At 36.0% G+C, this 26,120-nt stretch overlaps 1 protein-coding gene across 7 annotated transcripts in view; it reads right to left on the reverse strand.

Moving 5' to 3' along the window:
* CDK8 (cyclin dependent kinase 8) overlaps positions 1-26,120 on the reverse strand; it is a 99,281-nt gene that overhangs the window by 14,135 nt on the left and 59,026 nt on the right. For 6 of the 7 annotated variants that reach the window (XM_057532996.1, XM_057532995.1, XM_057532994.1 and 3 more), the window contains 3 exons: positions 23,116-23,256; positions 5,790-5,847; positions 3,321-3,452 (listed from right to left, as the gene is read on the reverse strand). In XM_057532996.1, coding sequence (XP_057388979.1) covers positions 3,321-3,452; positions 5,790-5,847; positions 23,116-23,256 — 331 coding nt within the window. Of the gene's footprint in view, positions 1-3,320; positions 3,453-5,789; positions 5,848-23,115; positions 23,257-26,120 lie in introns of those variants that run through there. The other variant, XM_028168812.2, reaches the window with a different exon arrangement.

Consider the following 26,120-nt stretch of genomic DNA (forward strand, 5'->3'; position numbering starts at 1 on the left):
TGGTTTCTCAACTGGATGGAGATCCCTTAAGGGTAAACGACATAATTTGCATTCATTTTGGTTTCTCTTAAGTTTTAAAAAGTCTAACAGTTATCCAATAAATTTTGATGTTGATGAGAAGGAGGAAGGCCTTCTCTTTGCTAAATTATAAAGCCATTTGAACAAAGGAATCTATCTAACAGCTGGTAGTCTAGCTTTGTGACAAACAGCCCTGACCTAAAACTGCTAGACTGCAGACTGTCCTGGTGAATAACAGCTTATACAACTCTCAATGCTCACAATAAAATATAGATTTCTTAAGAAAAAAGAAAAAAGTAATAAATGATGAGCCAGAGTCACAAACCTATGTTATAGTTTATTTTTTACTCAATTTAAATCAATTCAGTGTTGAGTTTTCTGTTAACAGCAGCTGAGATTAGGTAACTATTTCCTTATTTGTATAGCCTCTTAATATGTCTTACCAAAAGTAACACTGCTTTTAAATATTCATTTTCTAGGTGGAAAAAATACCTATGTATCATATTAGTTTACATGCTTAACCATTTAGAATACCTCTGTAAAAATGATAACCAAATGTGTGCTTAGGTAGTAATATACATTCAAAAACAGGGCTAGCTTCAATAATTTTTACTTTTCCTCCTAATTGACTTTTAAAAAAATAAATATTTTACTTTGGAATAATTTTAGATTTGTAGAAAAGTTGCAATGGTATAGTACAGAAAAGTCTTATATCTGACTAACTTAGTCTACCTTTATTTTTCTATACAATAAAATGTGATCTCAAAGCAGGTATAAAGATTAGTGAACACAAAAGATTTTGTGAAAAAAGACATGCTGGATTCAAGATTAATATGGGGGAATGATTACAAGTATTTTTCCTTTCCTCTTCTTGAGTATACATTGAAATGACAGCAAAGAAATAAAGGTCCAAATCCACAGTAATAGAGAGAACCGGAGGAGACCATCAGGGACAAGACCCATTCACTCACTCAGCAGAGTACTCAGTTCTCACCATGCAGGCAGTGGCCTCCAGTGGTGAACAGATGGGCAAGGCTTACCCATTTAGGGGATTTCAGACAGGAAGACGGAAGTGTGATGGGTAAGGCTGATGGTGTGACCAAGGAAGTTCTCTCTGAAGAGGGAGTATTTTGACTAAGATACGGATGAAAAGAGACTAGACATATACAGACCTGATCTAGCAGAGATACAAATAAAAACATTTCTGGAAACAGTTCAGAGAAGGCCCCAGCCCGCAGTATTAACTGCTGAGTGGGAAGCAGACTTGCCCAGCACAGCTCTGGGGAGATTCTGTGCTTGCAGAATCAGCTACAAAGTCTGTATTTTGAACACTTGATCCCTCCCCACCCACTACTGCCCTGGGGCTACCAGGTACACAAAGCTTGGGCCAGAAGTTGGAGATTCTTCCCTTAAAGGATCTGAAGGTCGTCAGTTTGAAGACTTGTGCATACTGGCATTTAGGATTCCCCAGTTAATGCTGGTTCTCCGCTGGATCACCCCGAAGTAAAGCCTGCCAATCTATGAGCCCTCTGGTCCATGTACACTAAGTTCCCAAGCAGCTTTCTGTAACCTGATTCTCAAATGCAAAGAGACATCAAGGGTCAACAAACAGTTCAAGAACACCAGCCACATGAAAGCGAGAGACCAAGACATATCAGTAAAAAAAGTGACTACAAAGAAAACACAGATAATTATTCCAGAAATATAGCAAATTACAAACAACAAGCATCTTTATCACTGTCCTCACAGGTATTTAAGAAGTTTTTTTTTCCATAAAGCAATATAATATGTTAAAAAAATTAATAATCAGAGAATAAGAAGGGGTTCTTAGAAATAAAAAAGACAAAGGCAGAAAAGCATGAGAAGAAAAGTGGTATAAAGGATCAATCCAAGAAATCCAACATCTGCCTATACTCAGTTTAGGAAAGAGAAATAAAAACACAGAGGAGGCAATCAAGACTAGCTCAAGAGGATTTCCCACAGACATGGGACATAAACTTCTAACTGAATGTGCCTACCAAGTGGCCAGCACACCACTGTGAAATACAAGGGTGAGAAATCCTATTTGTTTTCAGAAAGGACAAAACCCCAGGTAATTCACCACTGAATGAGAACAAGATCAATGTGAGACTTTCCATTAGTAACACTGATGCTAGAAGACAACGGATGAGCATCACCAAATTCTGAGGGAAAATCATTTTGTACCCATAAATTTAATCCCTACCAAACTGGAAAGTATCATGAAGGCATTTTTTTCAGAAATACAAGAACTAGAAAATTTACCTCTAAGATAGGTTACTTAAGAATAAGCTGTAGCAAAGTAAGGGATGAAATAATGAAATCCAGAAAGAAATAGATCCCACCCAGAGGAATAAAAAAAGGAAAAACTGGGATGAAAACCAATCCAGAATAGAGCGAAATATAGAAGACTTGTGGGTGGAGTTATCAAAAAAAATAAAAATGGGTTTAACACCATCCTGGAGAACATAGAACAAGTTAAGTAAGCAATAAAGGCACACAAAAAACGAAAAAAGAAAGGCAAAACACATAAGAAAAAACTACATGATGATAACATTCTACCAAATAAAATGAAGCAGAATAAAGATGTCATTAATGGAAAAGTTGTGATAAAAGGATTGTGGTAGTTGAAGATCAAATCCATTACAATATGTAGCCTAAGTATAAACAACAGTGGGTATTATGGTTTGCAAACAGAAAATAAATGCTGTAAACATCAACAAAGTGGTAATAATAATAATGATGATAATGGTATTATAAACTGAGAGGTTGGTGGGGGAAGAAGTAGAAGAGCACTAATTTCCTAATTCTTCAAAATAGGGAGATAATCAATACTATCAAAAATTGAAAAGTGAATTAAGATGTTCTAAACACCTACTTATTTTCATAATCTTTTTTCCTTAATTTTAAGGGGATCTTTTAGAAGCTAGTATTTCTTTTGGTGAAAGAAACATTTGTCTGACGTTCAGTGATTAAGAAATTTTACTGTATTTATTTCTCTTTTCAAGTAAAATTAAAATACTTTTTACTTAGAATTCATAGTATAGTCCCATATATTTAAAAACTTTTTTAGCATCTATTTATCTATCAGAAAGGGATGTCTGGAATGGTACACCCCTAATGCTAATGATGGTATTTCTAGAGAGTAGAATTTTATGTTAATTTTTGCTCTTACTTTTATAATTTTCTATATTACTTGATTTAAAAATATACAGAAATATGTGTACTTTACCACAACAAAGCCACTTTTTAAATGTCATGGAATTTTAATTAGTTCTACTCACCAATAGCTTTGGTATAATGTCTTGCTCCAAGAAGTAATTCTGGGGCTCGGTACCAGAATGTTACGACTACTGGATCCAAATCTGCTAAAGGCTTCAAAGGTGAATTAAATAATCGGGCAAAGCCCATATCAGCTGTAAAAAAAAAAAGTAACAGCAATGTTAAGGACACAGATTTTTACAAATTTTATTGATTACTCTAATTTTACTATTATTATTTAGTAAGATACGAAAAATGTGAATTCTGGGGGGAGAAAACCAACAAAACCAACACAACATCTCACCCCTTTCAGAAGTCTAAATATAAAACAAGTTTGAGATCTTCATTCATTGCCAACTATTGTCACTCACTCTTCCACTGGGTTACAGACACACTCTGCTGCCAGAGGTCAAGGGTGACCCTACCCCGCCGGGCAGATTTCTTTCCATCTGTCTTACCACCATTGGGACAGGGCTGTGAAGCTGCATTCCCATTCTTTTTATTGGTCACAAGCACCAAGAAACTAGATCAGTTAGGGTGAGGCTTTCCATTATTTGCATCAATAAGCATGTTCACTGGTATAATCAGAAGCTGACTGTACAGTATAATAATACCACTATTTCCCCCCAATTTATTTGGGTGGAGTTTTTTCTTTAAAGAATCATGTTTGTTTTTTAAGCTGGAAAAGACTTTAAAGATCATATAATTCAATCACCTCCTTTTTCAAATGAGGAAACTGAGGTTAGAAGAAATTAAGTGATTTGACAAATGCCATAAACTTGTATCTCAGAGCTGGAGCTGTAATAAGATACAGTTCACGGCATTTCACACGGTTTAATATATAGTGTGGTAATTCGGGCATGGACATTTATCCTAATAAACTGCCACCTTCTTATAGGCAAAAACTGTCTTTTTCATCTCTCTCCCCCTTTTAGCATCAAGTACAGTGTCATTACACATTGCTTTTGCCAAACACACGCTGAATGAACCATCACTATTCATACCACCTATTCGAAAATTTCAAGATTCATCCACCATTTGTTTAATTTTGCTCTCCTAATATACATTTTTAATGAAGTAGGCCCCAATCTAACCTACTTAATTATAGAGGTTAAAAAAAAAAACCACAGAAATTTGGCAAAGAATTAAAACCACGAGTCGGATTACTAAATACTGGTTTACAGAAGAACTAGTATTTCTTCTTAAATGTGAATACTTTAAGCCGTTAGTGTCCCCCAAACCTGCCAACATCATACATGTTACACAGAAGTATAATTCCAAACTAGATTATTTTTAACATATAAAATTCCCCTAAATCTTACAGTAAAGAACACATCTGTAAATACTGTTTGGCTGGGTCTTTTAGATTTTGCATGCTTTGAACTTACATTTGACTTTGATGCCACCAAGGTGGATTGGATGAAATCCTTTAAAAACACATGTAAGGTCTTAACAGGCATTTGATACTATGGTAAGCACTGACAGGGCCTGGTTCTCAAAGCAAGTCAATGACTAGGAACATTTCTAGGTGCATCAAATGTTCGCAGTACTAAAACACTTGCAAAATTTATATCAAGAGTATTTCGAGAGTCTAATTAGAAGTAGAAAATGAGATTTGGGGAATTTATAGGGGAGGGTAGGGAAGAAGGGTTAAGAATACCTGGGTTTTTCTTTGTTGGTGAAGTGGTACAAATCAGCTGATAATTCTAATTCATATTAAATCTTACAATCAGAAATTTCTATTTACTTTGTTATATACTCCCATAAGCCTGCTGCTTTTAAATTAATATAATTTAGTTACTACATTTCTTCTATCCACACACAAAACAAACTAAATAAATGTGACAAACACAACTCGGAAATGACAATGAAAAAATAACCAGTTAGGAAAAATAAATCTAGTTCTATCCTTATAGGTTATCAGACCAGGAATGGGTAAAATTTTGCATTGATATATAAGAAAACAGAGCTATTAGAAAACATGCCGAGGTAGAGAACGCTTGTTAATTTTTTCCCTTCAGGCAAAGGCTCATTAGAACCTACCCAGCCTCAGTGGTATCCTGAGTTTGTAATTCCTAATCTAGATGAGGCTAACAGAGGCATATGTCCTGATCTAATGTGGCTCAGGTAAACAGAACCGATGGTGTAATTACTAGTACACTGTATGCCCTTGTGACTAAAGGCGAGGCTGGCTTCTAACATGGATAGAAGCCACTCACCTCTATAGGCTATTTTTAATGAAAGCAAAATTTCTAAGAAACTTGCATGGCTTATTTTATAATTAGAACACTTCAGTCTCTAAAGATTGTCTGACACCTTTCAAGAGTGTGAAACATTTTTCACTTTTAACATATACTCTTTAGAAATGGCTTCGATCACATGGAACTATATGAATAAATGCATATTATTACAGCAAAAATTAGAAGTGATAAAGCTGCCTGCAAAAGTTTTAAAAGAGTGCTACACTGTGACTTATCAAAGATATAACATACCAATTTTTACTCTTCCTCGCTCAGGACCTTCACCCATAACTAAAATATTAGCAGGTTTCTGTGGAAACAAAATAGTGTTTTTTTTCAGTAGACAGTAGTGGTTTCTTTTAAATAGACAATATGCCAATATAACATAAATCCACCTTTAAAAAAACCACATTTACTCAAAAATTAAAATCAAACACAGGAAGTCACCAAAGAAACTTTATGTGTATATATGCAAAGCAATATGCAACTTCATGAAGGCCAAATATGGCAGTGCTTTTCTCCAGGCAGAGCTAAGGCTTTTCTTGGCCCTGTTATCAGTCTGCTTTCACTACTGCGGAACAGCTGGCAGAAAGTTAAAATGCTGTGCTTCCTTCTAACTCTTTCAGTTACATAAAATGTCCTGCAACTTCAAGGGAAAATGTATCTTCAAGCAGCAAGTTAATTATAGGGAAGGGACCACCTGATACCCTTTTTTGGAAACCGCACAGTATGTACCTATGTTTCAAATAAATTATAGAGAAATCAATTTAATAAAGTCTTTTCTAAATGAGTTAGCAGAGTAATAGGAATTTTCCATGACCTGAACATCTTTGAGGTTTTCATTTTTAAATAAAAAAGGAAGCTAACATTTAAAGTGAGATTTTACAAAAGTAATATTTCAAACAGTTCTTAAGTCTCTAAAAATAACAAGATTAACTGCCATCTAAAATCTATCACAGTGGTATCTACTATACTAACATATAAGGGTTGTCCCTCTTCAAGGAGGAGGAGAGAGGGAAAGGAGGAAGGGGCAGTCCCCAAACGTCTCTCAGGTTGCCACCCTGCCGTCTGCCTGGTCTGACTGCAGTTCTACCAGTCTGCTGAATAAAAGTGAAACCAGATCACGACGCCTTTCAAATACCCATCAAAGCAATCTTGGAATCAAATGAAAGATTTTAATGAAGGCTGTTTACAGTGGTAACCAATTCACAGGCTTCCCTGACCATATTTAATGACAGCCCCTATGTTATTACTGATAAAATGTAACTTACAGTATATTATTCTACCAACTACCAAAGATCAAAATTATTTTTTTATCCTCAGTGAAAAGACACTGCTGAAATGGTAGCACATACATTTCAAAGGTTGAAAATTCCTACAATTTTTAATATGAGGAAACTAGGCACCAGAGCGAGTGCATGACTTGCCCAAGTATGATCAAGGAGATGGGGGTGGGGGGCAGTAGCAGGATGTGCCCGGTCTCTGAGCAGTGCAGTGCCCGTTCCTAATAGACCCTTCTGAAGGTAATTATGTAGCAAGCTTTAAATGGACGTGTATTACCATAACTATAATGTGTTGTTCAAGAAAATGTTTTCAGAATCTCTATCATCACACACACACTCCTGCCCACTGAGACAGCTGGTGAAGCACCAAAAGGAAGTGCAGCACTAACAATATTCCCTGGGAGCCACGTGGAGCTGCCAACCACAAACAAAGCTGCTCATCAGGGACACTGCAGAGCTCAGCCTGCTTCAGAGGAAACCAGGGCTCAGAGACTCGCGTGAAATGCCCACAGCAGGGGTGGCCCTCCAAGAGAAGAGGCAGCCCGTCTATCTGGCTGAGGGAAAGGCCTGCTCTCAGTCACGGTGTGGCTCAGGAGGGGACTTGATATTTGGGCTAGAACTCTCTTCTCATGGTTCATCAGGGCAGGACCTCCTAGACATCTCTTGAACCCCATTTTGATTCTCCTCCCGTCAATTCAGTCTTCTGTACTATTGCCAGGGTTACCTTCCTAAAAGACAAAGCTGATCACATCATCACTCCCTTGTTTAAAATCTTCCACAGTAACAGAGGAAATTATTAGGAAAACAGTGGAACAGAAAAGTATATATAGACTGTGATTACAACTGGGTTAAAAAAAAGAAGTGTTGAGTAAGGACTAGAAAAACAAAAAAGGTTACAGTGACAGAGGTAGGGACGACCTTTTCAAAATTTCTTTGAATGCTGTTGTTGTGCTTTATTACTAAAGTATTTCACCTTCACGTTGCCCCTCACCGCCTGTGAATAAGGGAGAAGTCTTTATGATGGAATGCCAGGCACCTGCAAGCTCTAACCCACTTATCTCTCCAGCCCCGCCTTCCACCACTCTCCTGCCACACACGTGTTTGCAGCGTTCTGTGACTAGACCTTACACAACTATGTCGGTGCTAGCCCGTTATTTCTACCATAAGAACTTTCCTCTGCACTACTTGGCAAAACCTGATTCTCCACGCCCACCCTCTAATGATGTAAGTAATACATGAATACACTCTGATTATAAACAATTCAAACTGTGAGGCCACGTACAGTTAAGAGTTAAAGACTCTTTTACCACCCATCACTCCTCCACCACATACCAAATCCCACTCCCTCCTCCAGAGTTACAAGCTGATTAACTGGCTTGCTGCGATGGATTTTTCTAGCACTTAAGTGCTCCTAAAAGATTACTTCCATATCTGGCAAAAGCACAAGCACACATGGGCATCACTTTCCTCCTTCTATTTTAGATGGAGTGGAAAAGCTCTCTCTCTCTCTTTTGCTTTCTTACTCATTCAGCAGCCGGACCCAGATCTGAGAAGCCCTGGGATGGGTGGTACTGGTCAGCCTGCTACTAGGCAAAGGGGGAAAAACTCCCTCTCTTGGTCTTCATTTTATTATAGACTCACTGGACTGGCCAAGTCCCAAGCTTGGGTTTGAGCATTGGTGAGGAACAGTTTCTCTGTCAAAGTCTTGCCTAGTATTAGGGTTTGGGGCCAAAGCTCCAGCTAATAATTAAAACTTGCTTTGCAAGACAACTCACTGCCTATCGCATGATCTGAAGTAGATCTTGGGGCCGAGTCACCACGCACACTTAAATTAGTGGATTTAAGTTCAGTTTGGGCATGCTATGTAGTCATAAACAAAAGAGAATGGTTTTAAGTGCTGTTTTAATAAAACTTTATAAACAATGAGTCCCTCCTCATGGTGGTATCCATATGCCCCAGGGCGTGATACTCTGATTTAGTAGACAAATCTCACACTAAATTTCTTTTGTGAATGTGGTCTAATGGAAATCTCAAGAGAAACTGGCAGAAAAGCCATAGACATCATGAATACTCTTGTCAGTATTTGTTTTGTTGCTTAATCAGTTTTAAGGAAGGCTTCAAAAGACTTGATGGATAATTTTTGTTTTCGTACTTAATGCCACATTGAAACCATATTATATTCTCCAAAAAGCTAATTTCTTTTCTTTCTTTTTTCAGTGGGAGAATTTGTTAGCAGTTTTAAGCTCTAGAGCCAAAGCATCCAAGTAACTGGTGATAATTCATGAAACAATCAGTAATAACCGTGACTTTGGTAAATAGTCTGCGATCTTTCATGTGCCATCAGACATAATCACCTTAAAAAAACATACTTTGCTGGTGACATTTTGATGAGGCACATACTCCACTAAACTATTTGTTGCTATAGAGAGCAGAGGTCCAACATGACTTAAAAGTATTATAACATCATGATAACATCTTCGAGAATGTTATCTTATGCACAGAAATGATTATAGAACACCCTTTACTGCCTGCTGAACAATGAAATAGATCAATGAGATACTTGTTTGAAGTATAATTTGATTGTTTGAAACTACGATAGCCTTCTCTTGCTTTATTTCTCCCAGAAAAAAACCTGTGTTTGTAATTAAAAGAACATGCCCTTGTTTTACAGTCTCATGGATTTTCTTCTTGTTTTATGTTGTTGTGCTCCAAAGAAAAAACCCCACTGACATTTCCTAAAGCAAGATGTCTGTGTTACAGAGATAACCATTCCTGTAGAGGCTTTCTGTTCTCCAGGCTCTGTCACGATGGGAAACAGCACACTGATGATTCTGGCATACAGCAGGGATGGCAAAGGAGTTTCATTTAAGGGGCCAGCTCTGGTAGAAGACTAAGGACTGCACGGAGCTGCATCTTGAGAAAGACAGGAATTGGGCTGGTCCGGAAACTTCCATTACCAATCAGAGGTATCTCACACAGGTACGGAAGTGCAGAACACTGGCATCTCTGTCAAGTTGACAACTTGTTATTCTAGGAGTAAAACCAGAGTCTTCATATTCACTAACGTTATCAAGGCAAAACGGAGACTCTGAGTCAACAAGAAAAGCTGGTTTTTAATGGATCTGTCTATGAAAAGAAGACAGGGATCCCTAAGAAACCACTGTTAAGTGCCGTTCTCCAAGATTTTTTCCGAACTGAACTTACACACTATGAACAACGCAACCTGGTGGCACACTTTCTGGACACTCAACGACTCTGTTCCAGTTTGGCTGTTAAGCGGTTTGTACGATGACACATACTGATCTGTACCTCAAATGGCACGTTTTCAGTTGATGTCTAATAGCTAAGAAATATAATTCTGCTTTTACTTGTAGTTTTTTTTTATTGTGTTCTGAGAAATTAATATAGAACTTGTGTCTTTGTGGATACTTACCATGAATATCTTCATCTTCTAGTACACACTGAACTTTTCTAGACATACATTTCTGGCGAATGGTTTTTCTTTTTTTTTCTATTCTTTTTGTTTTTTGGCTGTGCCACACGGCTTGCGGGTTTCTTAGTTCCCCAACCAGAGACTGAACGTGGGCCCTCGGCAGTGAAAGCTTGGAGCCCTAACCACGGGACCACCGAGGAATTCCCAGTGAACGTTTATTTTAAAATATGTTCTTTTATATAGCCCTAAGTGCCAAGCAATTCTATTATATCACATTGCTTCATTCTACAATTTTTGCTCATTCTTTATTTAAAAAATTTTGTCAAAATCTGATTTGAAGAATGTCAAAGTACATAATTATATATTTCTATTTCCTTTTGTACAACTGCCAAATTGAACAAACCATAAGTTCTTTGGTGTATATTCATTATTTTAATCATTCTGCTGTTACAAAATATGTTTCAGTCTTTTGAAGTAAAATATACTTTATCTGATACTATAATTTTTTTCTATATTTGAACAGACACAGACTTTAGACCAATAGTTCTCAACATTTTTCTTCCCCTAAACATTTGAGGAATATAATAGACTTCTTCAGAAGATGAGGAAGTATGGTTAAATGGTTAAGAACAGGCTAAAAGAAAATCAAGGATGCTATCAGCTATTAGTTCTGTGACCTTCACCTCCATTTTCTCATTTATAAAATATGGATAAAAATAATGACAAGTTTGTGTTGCAAAGATAAATGTTACTAATGCACACAGAAGACTTAATACAATGCTTGATATATTAAAAGTCCAAAATATATTATAATGACAGCTAACACTATAATCTGTTAATAGTGACTCACAACTGAAGTGATTCTTAACTGAAGACTTCTGGGGGGCGAGGTACCCATTCATGGTTGGATAATACCCCCAAGATGATTTTTCTACATCACCCTATGAGATGCCCCTAATTGTTTTTTATCACCTTTCTAGCTTCTAGTTACTTATGCCTTTTATTGATTAAAAAACTGTTTATTATTAGTAACAGCTTTTTAAGAATTAAAGTAATAAAAATAGACATTCTTGTAGAAAATTAAAATACAGAAAAGCACAAAGAAAGTAAAATTTACCTGAAACCTCACCTCACAAGAGTTAGGTCATTACAAGTATTTTGGTGGACATAATTCCAGATTTCTCTATATTATTTACATTTATATAAATATCTTAGAAAGGCTCTTTTGATTCCTGTATTTGTTCACTCAACAGTGAACAAATAATAAATAAATGCATAGTACTATTGTATTGATCCTATTTTATTTAGCCCCCCCTATCACAGTTACTTAGGTTACTTTTAGACCAGAAAAGTTCCAGGACATTGTTAAATAGTAGTGGTAACAGAAAGGTTAGAACGGAGAAGATAAGAGAAAAGGTAACAGAAAAGATAACAGCTGTTGATTTGGTACGTACACTTTTTGTGCTTAGAAGTTTCCTTCTTTCCTTATTTTTGTAAAGAATTTCAATCAGAAATGAATATTAAACTTTGTCAAACATTGAATTTTGCAAAAGTTTTATATTTATAACTATTGAGATAACCAGTGTTATTCTCTTAGCATTATTAATATGAATTCTGTTAATAGGTTTCCAAAGACTGAATCATCTTCACATTCTTGAAAAGAACTTCATTTACTTGGAGCATAGTAATATTCTTTTAACATTCCTCTGGATACTATTTGCTAATATTTTATTTAGGATATATGCATAAATATTTATACATGACACTGATCTACTATCTTTACTAGGTTTGTGTCAGTGTTATGCTTTCTTCCTACAAAGTTACTAAGGAAACTTTCTTTCTGGAACAGTTTATATAATGCAGGATTAACTGTTGCTTCATGGTTGAAGCAACTGTGAAAAAATGTGCATTTGTTACATGTTTTTAGAGGTAGCCCTGTGACAAATGTCTTTAAGTCTTCCATAGTTGCTAGTCTATTTAGTTTTTCTACCTTTTCCAGGGTCAATTACGGTAATTTGTATTTATTTTAAAATGTTTATTCTATCCAGGGTTTTGTAGAACACCAGAATAATTTAACAACTATTAAAGAAATTTAAATGGTAGTCAAAAATCATCCATCCTAATTTCAATGCACCAGAATCAGTTTTACAGATGACTTTTACCAACCTTTCAAGAATAAGGAATTCCTATATTATACAAGCTATTCCAGAGACTAAAATCATTTTCTGAAGCTAGTATAATCATGATAACAAAAAAAAAGTGTACAAACAGAAGATTACTGACCATCTTCACTTGAGAATATAGACACAATAAAGTACTGGCAAAGGGAATCCAACAGCAACTGGAGAAAAAAAAATCAAAACCAAGTAGGGCTGATCCCACTAAGACAAGGATGGGTCAACATTAAAAATGAAATAAAACCTTATAAATGTAAGCTACCATATTAACAGATTAAAGGAAATAGCCATATGACCATCTCAAAAGATGCAAGAAAAGCATTTAATAAAATCAATTCTTGATTTAGAAACAAACAACTTAATTGGATATAGAAGGGAACATTTTTAGCCTGATAAAAGGTATCTACCAAAACCCTAGAACAAACATCACACATAATGATGAAACTTAACAATTCTTATTAAAGACAGAAAAGCAGTTACCTCAGTCATTTGCCACTGCACTAGTAATTAAGTCCTAGCTACTTACCATTACCAAATGTCAAGGGAAAAATGCACTTTATGCATTTTTTTACTTTCCTTTAAAAATTTTAATATTTCTGTAACTGGGTTATGTCTTATAACTTCCATGGTATGACAGTCGAGTTGCCAGCATGTTTTCTATCTTACTGGTACATAAAACAATGCTGCAGCTTTCAGCTCTCCAGTCTCTGCAGCAAGGAGACATAATAAATGTTCAGGACAGATTCTGAGTATACCTGACTCACAAGTAGGAGGCTACCGAGGAACTTCAGGTAGGGGAATGACACGGTGTGATCTGCTTTTCAGAGCGATCATTCTGAGTGCTATGTAGATACTGGACCATAGGAACATAAGACTGCAAGTAGGGAAGATTCACTTGGACATTTTTTCAGTAATCCAGGTACCATGGATTAGAGCAGTAGTGACAGAAACGATAAGAAGCAAAGTCAAGAGGCAGTAAGTGGACCGCAGAAAACTCAACCGTGTGAACCGTGTGAACTGCGGGGTCAGGCTACTGTAGGGTTAATGAACAGGAATTCACGAATGAGCACGCCTGGAAGTCCACCTGGAAAATCCAAATCCACATCCTGGCAGCGAGGGGTTTTGGAATCTCCCTGTCAGTCGGCACCTGTTCATTGGACTGACCCAGAGACACTGAGCTAGGAGGACTCCAGAATCCCTGCTAACTTGCTCTTCCCTTCATGGCTCTCTTCCCACAGCTGTTTCTCCCTGAAAACAAGCACTACAGGTCACTCTTATTCGAGAAAAGACACTGGTCAGAGGACTGGGACCAATGCCAACTGCGCCACCTTCAAATCTCAGTTATAGGACGTCTTACTGTAGTTCAATCTGAGACCTGTTTTGAAGGTAGCATTGATAAGAATCCAGTTATTCAATCAATAAATATTTATTGTGCAGCTAATATGTGCTACTCTGGGTAATAATGATACAGCAGTAAACAAAATGGATAAAGTTCCCGCCCCTAAGGTACTTATTCATAGTTCTAGGGCAACGTGATGATCGACTGAAGTAAGATGCATTTACTGAACATTTACTATGTGCCAGACAGTCCTAATACTTCAGATGACTCTCTAGCAAAGAGATGAAAACACGGGTCTGGCTCCATTTTATGTTAAAAAAAGAGAAAAGGTACCAATGTACGTGACTTAAAACTCAGATAATCCTCTACTTCTAGTCAATTTTCAGGATTACTCAAAGATATTATCTTACACTCCATTTTTTAAAAAAGGCTCAATTAAATTATTTAGAATATCTGTTCTTGATTGGTGAGAAATCTGACTTAAAAGATGCCAGCATTGTGCTGATAAAGTGTCTGAAAAGACTCAGACTCTAAGGAAAAGTAGATTAGAAGCAATATACAAACTAAATAACATAATATTTTTATAATCAACTTGTAATCTGCCCATATAAGCAGGTACGATATTTGCAGCTGTGCTATTCAGTAAAATTAAGTAGACCACTTTTTCATTATTTACAAACAATAGAACACAGTTCACCGTGTATGCTCAACATCAATATCAAAATTACACAAACGTGGCACATATCAAGAAATCAAATGGACTGTTTACAAACAATCAAATACTTCCAAGAAAGAAAACTGCCCAATTGGTCATTTAAAGTAAATATACTATAGAATAAACACAATTCATTATGTTAACTAAAATTAATGCAAACCTCATTTAAGTTTGCCTTAACCCATTCTTATCAATAAAACCTATGTTTTATCTTCAAGCCTAAATTTTATGACCGCAATTTTATATGTTTTACTAGTTATACAATTAGACAAATAAGAAAATCAGAGTAAATCCTTGGAGATTTATTTATTTTCATTTACTCCCAGTAAATGAAGCAAATCTCAAGTAATAAGCAGTGATTAAACCTGACAGTCACAAAGCATTTTTCTGCAAAAAAGCTCTGTTGTAAAGAAACATGCTTAATATATTCCCCACACTCATTTCAAGGAAGCGAAGCACAGAGAAGGGGCAACAGCAGTTAGAACAGAGGCCAAGAACGCAGGCTCCTTTCTTCCCAGCTGGTCAATTATTTTGTTGCTTTGCCTCTTTCAGCATTTGGACAGTGGCAGGGTCCTTTCTGCCTTTTTCTTTCTTTTTTTTTTTTTCTTTTTTTTACCCTGAAGAAGGTACTGTCCTCTTTTTTTAGGCAGAAAAAAAAGTGTATGCATGGCTTTTTTTTTTCTTAATAGCAATCATCCTCTACCATAAAATAAATACACTAAACCACACTGAATATTATGTGTGAACTTTTAATAAAGACTAAATAGAATCTTCCTCCGTTTCCTTCTATATAACAATAATATATGTTGACTGCAAACTATTCAGACAATTTAGAAAGGTATTAAAGGAGGAAGGTGAAATTTGCCTGAAATTTTCCTACTCGTAAATAAACCCTACTTAGAAAAACATATTTCCTACAGGGCTACAGCTATTCAAAATGATTTTATTATCAATGTCAAGAAATTTGCATAAAACATTAAAGTACTTATAATTTGGGACAAAGTGTTTTCTAAAGATTTGACTACTTTTTTTCCCTTGATGTTCTCTTTTCCTAACCATATCAAGTACCTTTTGGGAAACAGTCTAGTGCAGCGACTTTCAAACCTTTTTGAACACAACCCACAGGAAGAAAATCACTTAATATTGCATGACCATATTCACATATACACACGTATAACTGAAACAAAAGTTTCATGAAACAATAATTTCCCTCAAGACATATGATGCACTCTGCTATTTTCTCTATTCTACTCTACTCCATTAAAAAAATAAAAAGGCTGGTTGTGTTGTGTGATTTCCCAACTCACTTATGGCTTTTACAACCTGCAAGTTGTAAAAATCATTGATCTAGAGGAAGAATTCCCTAAATTCAGTGACCCAGCTTTGAAAACAGTTCTCTAAGTAACCAGAATCAGGTCACTTAATCTCTTTCCTTCTGAGTCTTCCACTTATTGTACAGAGCTCAACAGTCAATAAGAAAATGCATCTAGGGAGATGAGCTTGGTGCTTTGTGTCGGCCTAGAGGGGTGGGATAAGGGAGGGTGGGAGGAAGACACAAGAGGGAGGGGATATGGGGATATATATATATATGTAGAGCTGATTCACTTTGTTATACAGCAGAAACTAACATAACACTGTAAAGCAATTATACTCCAATAAAGATGTGAAAAAAAAGAAAGAAAATGCACCTAAAAAACCCCAACAAACCAACTAACCATATCATTGTGAGCAAACTTTAGTATTAGTAAGTAAAACTAATAAACCAGGCAATCTTTCACTCAAGAAGAATCAGACCCAAAACACCCCAATAACTCACCATGTTATCATCAATACATAATTAGGTGCCTTCCTAAAGTAGGCCCTGTGAAACTGAGTTTGAGTCGATGGCTCACTCCAAGATTTTGACTGTATTGCTAGGAAACCAACTCATCCTTCACCAAACAGCTAAAACCCCACCAAGTGACTCCAAGTTACCCAGTATAATTAAAATAAACTGCATGGCAGCGGCCCTATCAGATTTTTTTTAATAAGTCAGATTAAAGCTCTGAAATAGCTCCAGCATCTTTTAAGTACGTTTCTGCAACGGCCCACGGGGCTACGTCACATCACATACTACACACGATAGCACGTCCCCACTGGGGTACTCCGAAGGAAATCTCTACAAAGATTTATTTCCTAGGAAATTTTACTATGGCAAAAAACCACACAAAAAAACAAAGAGCCTATTTTGCGGTCGTATGCTCTGCCACTGAGCTATACCACCAACCCCCCCCCAAAAAAACTATTTTGAATTGGTTTAGGGCACGAGTGACCAACTAGCAGATAGTTGTAATACTCCAAAACACTCCGAATTTTGTATACAGCCTTGTAATTCAGCTTAAATGAAAAAAGGAAACAACACGGTGAAAAGTTATATTACAGTATATCTCACTTAAAACTATATTATAGTATATAATATAATACGCTATATTATATTATCCACTTAGTGCCACAGGACAAAAATACAACCCTATGTGTCTGGTAGTTCCAAGTTAATTACCACTATGATAAAACCATTAAGGTAATAATTCAAATGAAATTTTGGACATTAGATTTTTTTTTAAAGTGGAACACATTAATGACCATATGAGAACCTGATATATACTTAACGAAAATTAATGGTAAATAGGCCAGTCGTCATAACTACTTCTCTACTTTCTATTAAGTTCCTTAGGAAACATGTCAAAAGCCCAAGTCTTTAATACTTACTTAAATACAAGTCTGATTTGAGTGTAAATCATTTCTATGGTATATCTGATACACTGCATGAATATTTTCAACAAAAAGCACAAAATTCAGCCAACATTGAGTTCACCAGAAAATTTAAAATGAACAACTATTAGCTAGAAATTAAAATATTTACATTGTGATTAGTAATGAACTGGTCAGTTAAATGTATTATTAAAGTGAAACATGAGAGCTGCAAGTTCAGAGCTGCTGGGATGTATAGGAGAAGGGAGGTATGGCCCCCTCACCTACAATTAAACAGTAATTCACACAGAAGGTACCTTAAGACGTTCTTGAAAAAAAGTGAGGGATGTAAACGAACTATGATGGAAATGTTCGACCCTTAAGATTAAAGGAAAAAAATTGGAAACAATAAATGACATGAAGAGAAGAACATCAGAACAAACAGACAAAGGGCCAGGAAATAGGTCTCAGTGGGCGGAACAAAAATATGGGGTAGAGGAAGAGTGCAATGGAAAAGGTCAACAGATCAGTATCATTAGCTGAATGGTCTCTGAACTGACTGCTAAGAGCTGAGCTCTTCTAGGTGGAAAGAGGAAGGATGCTGAAAGGACTTAAAATGTAGTATGAATAGAAAAGAACTTTTTCTGCACTGTTCCACTGCACTGAATCACAGCAGAGATAAGAGGGAGTAAAAGGAAGAAACGCAGCAGAGTCTCTGTGTGTCCGTAGATACGGACCAGCATCAGGTAATATCAGAGATAAGCTATGGAGAAGAACCTTGGAGGCCACTTTGCTTCTGTTACAAATGGGCTAGTTCATTCATTCAACAAATATAAGCAATACTGTATACATTAATGTGTATTTTGCTAAGCGCTGGGCAGGATACAAACATATCATAAGTCACAGTCTTTGCCCTCAGGAACTTACCATCAAACAGAGGACATACAATTACCAAAACTAGCAAGTGCCCCAGGGGTAGTTCAAAGTAACTGCTACAGGGTGTAGAAGTAAACATTCTCACTCCCAGCTAGTGTGACTGGGGTGGGAGTGGGGGAGTGGAGGTGGAGGAGGGGGTGCACTTTACTGATGAGGTAGCAGGAGCAGAGCTTTAAAGGATGAATAGAATTTCAGATGCTGGAGATGAAGGGAGCAGGGATTCAGGAAGGCAGGGAAACCTCTGGGTTGGCTGGAAAATAACTATAAAGAAAAGAGAGAAAAGAAAAAAAGGAGACTGGAGCCAGACTATAGCGGTGTTTTTAATCTCCAGTTCACTAACACCAGCATGCATACGTTTGACAAGCGTTTTTCAAATTCTTAATCTATCACAGAATTTTTCCTAGGAAAAGAAAAATTAACTGAGTTTGAAATTTCACGATTGCACAAGAAAACCATTCCTAAATTTAGTAAGTCTTACAAAAAAATAATCAGTTCTACTGAAAGAGGCCAGATAGAGTAAACTGGCTGGATGTCCTCAAACAGGTCACAATGGAGTCGCTGTTAGTGAGAACTTCTCACACTCTGTCCGTGTGCTTTAACTCAATCCAAGAGGACTACCTCTCACAGGAAAGAGTTCAGTCACTACTGCAAAATCAAACTTAGCTTCTACACAAAAAGTATCGAATATGATTTTGGTGCTTCAAATTTTTAATAGACTGGGCTCAAAAAAAGAATCACCAAACTCAATACACTCAGGCTAACAGACTTCAAACCTTTCCTCATTTTGAGTCACTTAAAACATATCTTTATTTGAAGCTTTCATAATATTTCACACTTAGTTTCTCTTTATGGTATCTGGCAAAAAAATCTTAATATTCCTTAACCCAACAGAACACTCCTATTTTATATAAACAGCAGATAACGGGGGTGGGGTGGGATGGATGGACGACACGACCCAGAAATACCTTTTCTCACATTACCTTAACCTGTGTCTTGGTTAACCGACTTGTATAGGGTGGTTATTTTATCTGTTACCTTGGCTGGACCATAGTGCCTACGTATCTGGTCAAACAGTATTCTGGATGTTTCTGTCAAGGTGGTTTTGGATGAGATTAACATTTAAATGGGTGGACTTTGAGTTAAGGGGACTACCCTCCATAACGTGGGTGGGTCTCATCCATCAGGTGAAGGCCTTAATAAATCAAACTGACCTCCCTGAACAAGAAGGAATTCTGCCAGCAGATTGACTCTGGACTCAACTACACCTCTTCCCTTGGGTCTGTCAAACCTGCCAGCCTACCCGGCAGATTCTGACTAACCAGGCCTCCACAGCTGCCTGAGGGAACTGCTTAAAAGAAATCTCACTCTCTCTAAATATACACATTCTGTCTCTCTGGAGAACGCTGATTAATACAGAGGGTAATGCCAGAACCAGGACTACAGACTATTAGTCAAACGATTTTTTCACTTCCAAGGAGAGGAGAATAAAGAAGAAAGGAGAAGGGTGTAGTCAAAGGAAACAACATAGCTAACTTACACACACTTCTGTTTTTATTTCTCTCTACTTATAGCAAACAGATTAAGTGTATAAGCAAACCAACTTATACATACATATTTTAATGCTCTAAAACTAAAAAGTTTACTTTGGATTCATAAATTATCTCACCAAATAAATACTGAATGTTCTTCCTTTCTAGTCCATTTTTCTTAAAACATCCACACGTGTGTACACATTACCACCTTCAGCCCAACAAGAGTTCCAGCATTATTAGATCTCCACTTCCTGCCAAGGACGACACATCCCAGTTACCGGTCTGCTACTACATAATGATTAGTACTGACAAGATTAATCTTCATTTATTAAATAACAACTATATATATCAAAGAACTTCATAACTCTGTCATCTCAAGTCAGTATTTCTATTAATGATAAAGCCAATGTTATTAAGCAAAAGCTTCAGTAACATTCTGGGCTATTTTCAAATGGTGTTTTTAGGCTGTCTATGCCAATTATCCACCTTAATATGAAGTTTCTTGTGGCAAGTCAGCAACTTAACCAATTGGTTCAATTATTAACATGAGAAATCTATATAGGGAATTCCCTGGTGGTCCCAGTGGTTAGGACTCCGCATTTCCACTGCAGGGGGCACAGGTTCGATCCCTGGTTGGGTAACTAAGATCGTGAAAGCCATGTGGCATGGCCAATAAATAAATAAGTAAACAAGCAAATAAATAAATATCTACGTAGATCTATTAAGGTTGGTATCGCCTCATTTCATCTAAACCTGACTGAAAGGAGCAAAGAATATAATTAACTCGTAATTATATTCATTCTCATAGGGTAATTATCTCATCTGCAAATCATAACTATTTGAGAAGGGGTTAAAAAAAGGCATATCATACAGCTTCTAAAGAATGTTCTTCAGAGTAAATACTTGATTACTTCATATATGAATATCTTATGTAGCTATAGTTGAAAAACTATATAATATCAAACTCCAAAATTTAATTTTCAGTTGGCAGGAAGGTGGGCACATATTTTTTAAAAAACTATGATAATGAATCTTTCCTTCAAGAACTGAAGAATAATTCAAGAGGCAGGTACCTGAAACAGTAAGATCCAGCCTGGGACAGAGCTTATCATTTTAAGGAGACGATGGTGCAGTATGCCTGTGATGCACAGAAGGGTCAGACGTTTGGAAAGATCACTAAGAAGTCACGCACAGATAGTACAGGAAACCGCACTTCAGATGGGAAAGTCAAAGGAGGCAGCAGCAGAAAAACAACCGCTTACAGTTTACAAAATATTTTGGATAAACACACTTTTAAACAGAGAGCAGTGGCATATCAAGAGGGGTACAGGAGTAGGAGCGGTTTGCCTCAGTGGATGGGAATATTTTATCACTGATACTGTTCAGAATTGCCAGCATACGGTAACAATAAAAAGTAACGGGCTTCCCTGGTGGCGCAGTGGTTAAGAATCCGCCTGCCAATGCAGGGGACACGGGTTGGAGCCCTAGTCCGGGAAGATCCCACGTGCCGCAGAGCAACTAAGCTCGTGCACCACAACTACCGAGCCCGCGTGCCACAACTACTGAAGCCCGCGCGCCTAGAGGCCGTGCTCTGCAACAAGAGAAGCCACTGCAATGAGAAGCCCGCGCAGAGCAACGAAGAGTAGCCCCTGCTCGCAGCAACTAGAGGAAGCCCGTGGGCAGCAACAAAGAACCAACACAGCCAAGAATAAATAATAAATAAATAAATTTTAAAAAAGTAACTACTTTTCGTCTGTTTCATTATTATTTTTAAATCAGCTACAGACAGTGCATCCCTCTGCCACCTGCATCTAAGTGCACTGCTCCACTGCCTCTGTCTCCTGGTACGCCACCAACAGCGACTTCTGAGATGACCTGCTCTACACTGTCTCTGTGCCAAAGACAACTTGTTCTGGCCGTATCAATAGAAAGAGCTCTCCCAAGAGAGACACAAAAGAAATCAGACTTCGAAATTATTTTCACCATTGTAGTTAATACTAATGTGAGTAGTTCAGGTATATTATACATTAACATAAAAATTAAATACTGGTTTAAAAATCAGTTTGTATTCATCTTATGAACATACATATTTTAGTGATGAGAAAATACTTGCATTAGAAAGAAAATGTAGCGTTATCGTGGCATAATTAACTCTATGGGGAAAAACCAGATTCTGTTCTTTTAGAATCATAAAAAAGGTCAGTAACTCAAAAGTAGTAATAGTTTTTCCCTAAGTTGACTCTACTCCTAAAAGCTGAAATTTATTTTCAGCTTCATAAAGAGGCAAAGGATTTTTCATATTTATGTTCTATAAATTCATTGTTTATAAATAAAATAACCTAATTCTATTAAAAATAAAGGAAAATTTTTTGCATAAGGGAAAAAGTTATTTCAACCAAATTTCTGATGTGTTATTGGTCCTACTCTAAATGGTTTTCTAGATTTGACAACTGGAGATAAAATAACTACCACTAAACTTACTTCAAGGAGATTTACTGAAGACAGATGAAAGAACTAGAAACTAAAACACCTGACTGAAGGCCAGAGACTGAATGCATTAAACACAGAGCAGTCTGGAAAGAATATCTGCGTGAGGGGCAGAGCAGCTCCACCTCCAAGCTGGCGACGGGGTTTTTTCCTAACGCACACATGTGACTAGAGACCACGTCATCACTTCCAGCACTGTGTTTATAATTGTTTGAAATGAAGGCACACCTTACCAGAGTTCCTACATTACTCAATATGAAAGGGGAAAAGGGGAATTTGAGATTTACATAATTTAAATCTATGAAGATTTAATGAACAATGCACAATTTAATCACCAATTTAATGCTATACGGGTTTTTTTTTAAAAAGGGCATAAACTATTCTGCCATGTGAAATAAAAATAAGAAAGTCAGTTTCTGAGGTTTTTAAATTCGTAAAAATTTATTGCAGCTTAACATGGCAAGGCACTCAATAATGTACTCAATCATGACTATTAAAGGCTGCTGGCGGAGAGACTGCTACTAACATAGTGGGTTTCAAAATAAGCAGGTGAACGCTCCTCTTCTAATATACAACTTAGGATACAGTAGGCTCCAAAGGGTTATTTTCAAGTTACTCATAAATATACCAACTTCTAGAGTTTGTCTGGCATATAATATTCAATGTAAAGCAGGCCGATACGTTATTTACAGACTTGAAAAAACCCCCGAAAGCTTAGCAAAACAAATGTGCCCTCTTTCACCTCTTAAGCACCAGCTTAACGTATGTCAAGAAGCAGGATGCACTACACAAAAGCACGAGGCTAGGCTAGTTTTGAGACTGTAGCATTCCCACTTCCTCTATAAGGTTTGCAGGCCTGTACAGCACTGATATCTAGAGACAACTAGAAAATCATCCAACTCCAAATGCATCTTTCTGGCTTAAACCTAACTACATTTCAACTTACCAAATCCCTGTGCAACACCCAGTTAGCATGCAGGTAGTGAATCCCATCTAGGATCTGATACAATAGTGACTTCACCATTCCCCGAGGTAACTGTACTGGCTTCTTGTTTGCTTTAGAAGCTCTGTGAAACTTGATTATATGCTGAAAGAAAGAAAAATATCACCAGAAGCTTAAAAAAGGAAAGATAGTTTGATATATAATATTTTCCTAACAGAAAAAGAAACACTCAGGGATTTCCAAAGATTTGAAAATATAATTTCACGTTCTGCTGGATAACATAAATAACCTTAAATTTTCCAAATAACTAGAGCTAAAATGTCATTTCCTAAGCATATGATACGGTCTCAGAAAATAAATGATGACAACAGAGAAGTAGAAGGTAATGTGATTTTATTTTTAAAGTATAATTAAAAATTACTTTCAGAGTTACTTGACCCCTGTTTATCTGGTGAAAATTTTCAAGAAAAGAGTATTTTTTATTCTGTCGTGATTAAATGAAAAAAAAAAAAAAATAAAGAACAGAGAGAGTTCTGGCTGGTTGACATAGCATAGATGTGGTACCTATTTACAATACATGAGTTATAAAGAAAGCAAATGGGAAAATATTTCAATTAAGTACACACAAGCACAAAGGAATAACAAGTAAATGACCAATTCACACTGGACATAATTAGAAATATGAAAGCTTCTTCAGACGAGGAAAAAAAAACAGCCTTGTAACATCCATCAAAGCTTTCTAGGTATCAATATAATGTTAGTGGACATCCGGTAAACACAATACCACTTTATAAACAGAAAAATCATTTTACAAATAAATGTACCTCAACAGAAACAAGATCCAATGTTTCAAACTCTTGACAGGTTTCATTTTAATTAAAGCACTCTTTTAAACTGCAAGAAAATCTACAAGTCAGCTGCAGCCAACTCTGCTGCGGGCACCACTGTGCACATGCCTGCGTCTAATATGCACAAGGCCAGACTCCTGACCAGTATTTGTGAGGGAATATCAGGCGTATTCTTGAACTTAATAAAAATAATTAAAAGAGGAGTGAGATATTTAATATTATACATTAATCTTTTCATTTCTACTTTCTTATGATATAGACGTAGAAAATGGGTAAGAAATAACTAATGACTAATGAGTGAAGGAGTTTTATCTTCCAAAGAAAAAATAAAAAGCAAAGGTATATTTCAGAAGGTAAGGGGTATCAGTCAGTACATATGTAGTATGATTAATCTATACTTTAGTAGCAGCATTACATTATATTAACTTCCTTCTCAGTAATTTTTTCAAAGTATTTAAGAAAAGGCAAACAAAACAGAGCTACAATAACTCTTAATAATCTAGACTGTTTGTCACTTATCCTAAGAAATGATGTGACAATCAAGTCTGTTCACCTTAAGAAGAACCAGTGGCTCTCAGAGCTTAAAAAAAAAAAGATTAAAATACATTTAAAAAAATTAAAACCTGCCAGAGTAAGAATGAAAGGAACAAATATTTAGGGGAGGTAAGATAATCAACTGATGCCATATACCACTTCTCTAGTTATGTTTTCATTAGGGTATTACATATTACTTGTTTACCAATATTTTATAACTACAAAAAACTACAGTGGGGGAATTTTTTACCTTCATTTTTATTCCAGGGCAATATAATAAATATACAATATGTATACCATAAGATTTCACCAACACCTAAGTGATTTTTTTAAATGACTCTTTTTACTGCAACTGTTTTCTTACCCTCTGCTGCCTTACCCCAACTAATTCATTTCAATATTCAAATTAAAATAAGAAAATAAAATGGATAAAGAATAGGTTTTAATAAACTGATTCATCATTTGGTTTTTATTAAAATGAGCATTAAAAGTACTTATTTGGCTTAAATGAGTATTAATAAGATGATGATAAAGCCAATGGTGACTATATGCACAACATTACAAACAGTATAATTTGTGAAAGCATAATTATACCTACATATAAAATTAAATATTACATACCAGTTTGTGAGAAACCATAGTGAATACAATGCTGTCTCCTATGCTCAACTATGTTTTATTACAAATCACGTTTATAAACCAGCCTGGAAATTTACTCATAAATTTGGATTATATAATTTGATTTTATGTTAGATTTCAGTATGATGAATGTTCAATTCAATATTGGCCACCCTGATTTAATGAATTTTTATTAACAGAATCCTAATTTGATTAGATTAGATCTCTTTTAAAAGAACAGAAGCCAACAAAAAAAGAAAAACATATTTACAACTAGCATGAACCTTGGACAACAGTTTCATAAAACAGAGAGAAAATTTCATGTGTCTATTTTCTGTTTGAAAACAGTTCTTTCCAGATAAATTATAAAAATAATTTGAATCAAACCACATTTAGTCATGGAAAACAGGAATCTACAAACAGTATGAAAATATTTTTTTATAAAACTGAAAGCATATGACACCAAAATAAGTTTCAGTTTCTGAAGTCTGTTAAAGTTAAAATTATGTAAATGAGGATACTTCTGGAAATTAGCAAAAGAGTTTAAAACTATTTAACTATTTTCAGAAGGTGAATTTACTTTTAAACAGTTTTACTAGGATTTGTGCTAGTTTTATTTCAAAATTTTGTATTTGCATTTACGAACTACAGCTGAATGAAAGAATAAATTATTTTGAAGATTTTGAAATTGAGCCAGGATACTATAATCCCTTGCATATGTTTTCTCTTTTATTTAGCTCAATAAATGCACAGCCACGCTAATGTAGTAAATATAGACAGGATGCAAAACACAGTGAAATATTTAAAGACCTTATTCCTTAGTAAATATCAGAAAAATACATCTCGCAGTACTGAAGTAGTTGCTAATGAATTAACTTGATGTAATACTGGGTTTTGTTTACTTGTTTTGTTTTTTAAACTGAAATCTGTGTTAACATGTTCTTCACCCAAGACCGATCAGGATATAAGTTTTGTATGTTTCAAAATTATTTGGGCTATCCTATTATA

This window comes from Balaenoptera acutorostrata, chromosome 18 (genome assembly GCF_949987535.1).
Source record: "Balaenoptera acutorostrata chromosome 18, mBalAcu1.1, whole genome shotgun sequence".
NCBI classification, from domain to species: Eukaryota; Metazoa; Chordata; class Mammalia; order Artiodactyla; family Balaenopteridae; genus Balaenoptera; species Balaenoptera acutorostrata.